This window comes from Otolemur garnettii, unplaced genomic scaffold (genome assembly GCF_000181295.1).
Source record: "Otolemur garnettii isolate 467f Iridium unplaced genomic scaffold, OtoGar3 scaffold00031, whole genome shotgun sequence".
In the NCBI taxonomy this organism is placed as follows: domain Eukaryota; kingdom Metazoa; phylum Chordata; class Mammalia; order Primates; family Galagidae; genus Otolemur; species Otolemur garnettii.
The window spans coordinates 2,515,905-2,520,110 of NW_003852426.1; the positions used below are offsets into that span (position 1 = coordinate 2,515,905).

The 4,206-nt window shown below is 51.4% G+C and overlaps 1 protein-coding gene across 8 annotated transcripts in view; it reads right to left on the reverse strand.

The window, feature by feature from the left end:
* BAG6 (BCL2 associated athanogene 6) overlaps positions 1 to 1,612 on the reverse strand; it is a 14,591-nt gene extending 12,979 nt beyond the window's left edge. For 7 of the 8 annotated variants that reach the window (XM_012804765.1, XM_012804760.1, XM_023512830.1 and 4 more), the window contains exons 1-2: positions 1,319 to 1,602; positions 555 to 675 (exon numbers count right to left, since the gene is read on the reverse strand). In XM_012804765.1, coding sequence (XP_012660219.1) covers positions 555 to 662 — 108 coding nt within the window. In that variant the 5' untranslated portion in view covers positions 663 to 675; positions 1,319 to 1,602. Of the gene's footprint in view, positions 1 to 554; positions 676 to 1,318 lie in introns of all 8 variants that reach the window. The other variant, XM_003789006.2, reaches the window with a different exon arrangement.
* Positions 1,613 to 4,206: the final 2,594 nt, after the last annotated feature.

The following is a 4,206-nucleotide window of genomic DNA, read 5'->3' on the forward strand; positions in this document are numbered from 1 at the left end:
GGTAGAGTGCTGTGGCATCACAGCTCACAGCAACCTCCAGCTTAAGTGATTCTCTTGCCTCAACCTCCCAAGTAGCTGGGACTACAGGCGCCCACCACAACATCCAGCTATTTTTTTGGTTATAGTTGTCATTGTTGTTTGGCAGGCCCAGGCTGGACTCGAACACGCCAGCTCAGGTGTATGTGGCTAGTCACCTAGCCACTGAGCTACAGGCGCTGATCCAAGATCTGACCAATTTCTAATATATACTTTTTGGGGTTCCTTCCCAAAGGCAGAATCCATGTTTATCCCATTGGGCTGGAGCCCACTCATGACAATGACAGATTCCTCCTTCCTCTGAATTCCTTGTAGATTGAGTTCTATTAACATGAAGGAAGGCAGAACAAAATCAGCCCTACTCAACAGAAACCATACCCTCTCAACTAAAAACATGAAACTGTTCTTTCTAGAATATTAACAAAGAGATCGGTGAAAACTTGAGGACCAGAAGATCAGGATCATCCCCCAGTTAAGGGGCCTACAAGAGGTGTCTTCCAAAAATATTGGTGTCTCACCTGGGCCCCCACAATAAAGGTCCGAGTTTGCGAGTCCAGGGTCTTCACCAGCACCTCCAGGCTCTCAGGCTCCTCCACAGCGGTACTGGTACTATCATTGGGCTCCATGGCCAACAGCCCTCTAAGGAAGGACCGAGGGAGGGAGGTTTGATGTCGTCCAAAACAGACTTTATAAACCCGGAAGCCTCCCTGGCATGAATCTCCGCCCCAATACCTAAAAAGTTTCTCCCGCACAGGCACACACACTCACACCCGCCCCCATCCCCCTTCTGATTCCGGGGCACAGGGAGAGAAACACAAAGGGCAGGACATCGACGGCATAGGGACCTGGAGAACGGGAGGTGGGAGGGGCTCCACGACGCCAATCACAATAAGGCAGGGCCAGTTGGGTTAGGAAGGAGACGGAAGCACAAGACCAGAGACCAGTGTCATCACTGGTCACGATAGCACAAGGGCTGAGGTAAGCAAATCCTGGCACAACGCGAGAACCCGGGTCGCGCCAGACTGAGGAGAGTGTGGCTTCGCGCACGCGCGCCACGCCCATCGAACCCGCCTAAATCACTACAAGCCCGAGACAGCACTCACGGGGGCGGGGGGCGACCGGCTAGCTGACTGCCCCCCTCTTCCGCCTTTTCACGGCGTTCCAGCAAAACCAAGTAACCAAAACACAGCCAAACACACGCGCGCGCACGTACACACACACACACACACACCACCACCACCACCACCTCCCCGCGGCTCCGCCCCCGACTTCCCCAGGGTACCGTCACTTCCGGTCTCCCCAATCTGCCACCGACGGCTACTTCCGTTTCCCCGATAGTATTTGGGGATCTCGAGGCGGTACTTCCGGCTTCCCCCAGGTCCCTGAGCTTTACTTTTGTGGGGCAAGACGAGAAAGTCCGAAGCCCCAAACAGTGAGTTCCTGGGGGAGAGACGGACCGGGGCCGGCCTAGATGGGAGGGAGCCGACCCAAGGAGCCGCCGCCGCTGTCGCCCGGGGGACCGTACTGCGCCTGCGTGCGTCGCACTACGCATGCGTACCCACTTAAGCACGCTCCACCCGCTTTGGCAGCGATCTTTTCTTGTGCGCGCGCTTGAACGATAGAAGGTTGAGGTGGCCGCTATAATTGCCTGAAAAAAAAATTACCGGTAGAACTCTACGCCTACCAAAAAAAAAAAAAAAGGCTGTACACGGTTGTATGGACTTTGAAGTTTGGAGCCTGGGCAATATGCATCGTTAATCTGTCTTGAAGTCTTGGCAGACAATTTCAGGAGGCACTGTCCTAGCTACCTAAAATCCTGTCTTTCCCTTACTATCGCCCTCGCTACGCCCTTCCTTTGGCGCCTCCGGAAGTCGCCCTTACCACAGGCGGTTGGGGGCGGCCTGAGAGCTGTTTCACTTGTGGTCGCGTGGTTGTGCCAAAGCTGGCTTGTGCCGGTGGGCAACCTGCGGACGTCACGTTCCACACCGGCGGTGTGCGATCTAGGGGACGTGCCACTCCCTTTTAGAACTTTGTTCAAGAAAAGAAGCGACTTCCAGTTTGGGAATTGGGGGCAAGTGGGAGTCAGAGTGGACCGAAAGACAAGACCCTGACATATACAATTTAGGGGCCGGCCATGCTTCTTCCCCTGGCAGAGGTTGGGAGAATTACCGTTTTCTGCCCCCGCCCCACCCCACCCAATGCCCGCGATAGGGGTCTGAGTTCCTATCCCTACGACACTGCCGGGGTGCCCAGCCTTTGTGAGACTCAGACCCGTAGTTTATAACCAGGTATGTGTCCTATTTCAGTTAAGAATTCTGAAACGCCTGTTTAGTAAGCACTTAGTTTTTGCTAACAAAAATACTAAGGCTTATAATTGTCTTATTTTTAAAAGCCTAGCAACATCTGAGATAGGATTTAACGTTCATTTTACATATGACTACACTTAGATGAACAAGAGTGGCAGAATTGACAAATCCAGGTCTACCAAGCAGGATTAGCGTTCCTATTTTACTGCCCCCGATAAATTACTGCAGCGTTTTAGTTTTTTGTTAAGAAATTCAAACATGGCTCGGCGCCTGTGGCTCAAGTGGCTAAGGCGCCAGCCACGTACACCTAAGGTGGCGGGTTCGAATCCAGCCTGGGCCCGCCAAACAATGACGGCTGCAACCAAAAAATAGCCGGGCGTTGTGGTGGGCGCCTGTGGTCCCAGCTACTTGGGAGGCGGAGGCAGGAGATTTGCTTGAGCCCAGGAGTTGGAGGTTGCTGTGAGCTGTGATGTCACAGCATCCTACTCAGGGACAGCTTGAGGCTCTGTCTCAAAAAAAAAAAAAGAAAAGAAATTCAAACATTACACCAAAATAGAATAGTATAATAAACTCTAATGTACTCATCACGTAAATTTTGCTTGTTTATTTTTCCTTCAAGACAGACTCACTTTGGTCGCGTGGGTTGTGCCAAAGCCGGCTTGTGCCGGTGGACAACCTGCATACTGTGGGCGTCATAGCTCACAGCAACTTCAAACTTGGGCGCCAGCGATCCTCTTCCTCCGTTTTTCACTTTTAGTAGAGAGGGAGGTCTCACTCTTGGCTCCGGCTGGTCTGGAACTTGTGAGCTCAAGTGATCCACCCACTTCAGCCTCCCAGAGTGCTAGGATTACAGTCCTGAGCCATTGCGTGTGGCCTTTCTTTTAGCGTTTTTTTTTGCAGTTTTTGGCTGGTACTGGGTTTAAACCTGCCACCTCCAGCACATGGGACCCGCACCCTACCCCTTCAAGCCACAGGCGCCACTCCACTTTTGTTTTAGTTTTTTAACTAAATTGCAAGCCTCAGCCTTCAGGACAGATTTTTATTGTGGCAGTTCTTTTTGTTGTTTTGTTTTGGTTTGGGTTTACTTTTTTTTTTTTTGCAGTTTTTGGCTGGGACTGGGTTTGAACCCATCACCTCCGGCATATGGGGTCAGTGCCCTACTCCTTTGAGCCATAGGCGCTGCCCTCCTTTGGGATTTTTTGTGAGACAGAACTCAACTCTGTAACCCAGCAGGTGGGCAAGAGTGCCAAGGTCTCAGCTTAACTCAAAGCAACTGCAAACTCCTGGGCTCAAACTATCCTCCTGCCTCAGCCTCTGGAGCAGCTGGGACTAGAGACATGTGCCAGCACGCCCTGTTAATTTTCCTATTTTTAGTGGAGAGAGGGGTGGAGATGACTTGCTTTTCCTCAGGCTGGTCTCAGACTCAAGTGATCCTCTGGCTCTACCTTCCAGGGTTAGGATTAAGGGCGTGAGCCACCATGCCCAGCCAGCCTCTTGACAATTCTTACCACTTATTTGAGAACTTATTACCCACTGGAAACCAATCAGTGCTTTGCAGACATTAATTACAGGGACTATTTACTTTAGACTTACCATGTGCAGTCTTGGCTAAGGGCTTTACATGCCTTATCTCATTTAATCTTTTTTAAAAATCTCATTTAGAGTCTGAGCGAAGTGGCTCATGCCTGTGATCCCAGCACTCTGGAAGGCTGAGGCAAGTGGATTGCATGAGCTCATGGGTTCAAGATCAGCCTGAGCAAGAGCAAGACCCAGTCTCTAAAAATAGCCTGGTGATGGGCATGGCCTGCAGCTGGGTTGGTAAGGTGCTGACCCTATATACCAAGGGTGGCGGGTTCAAACTTGA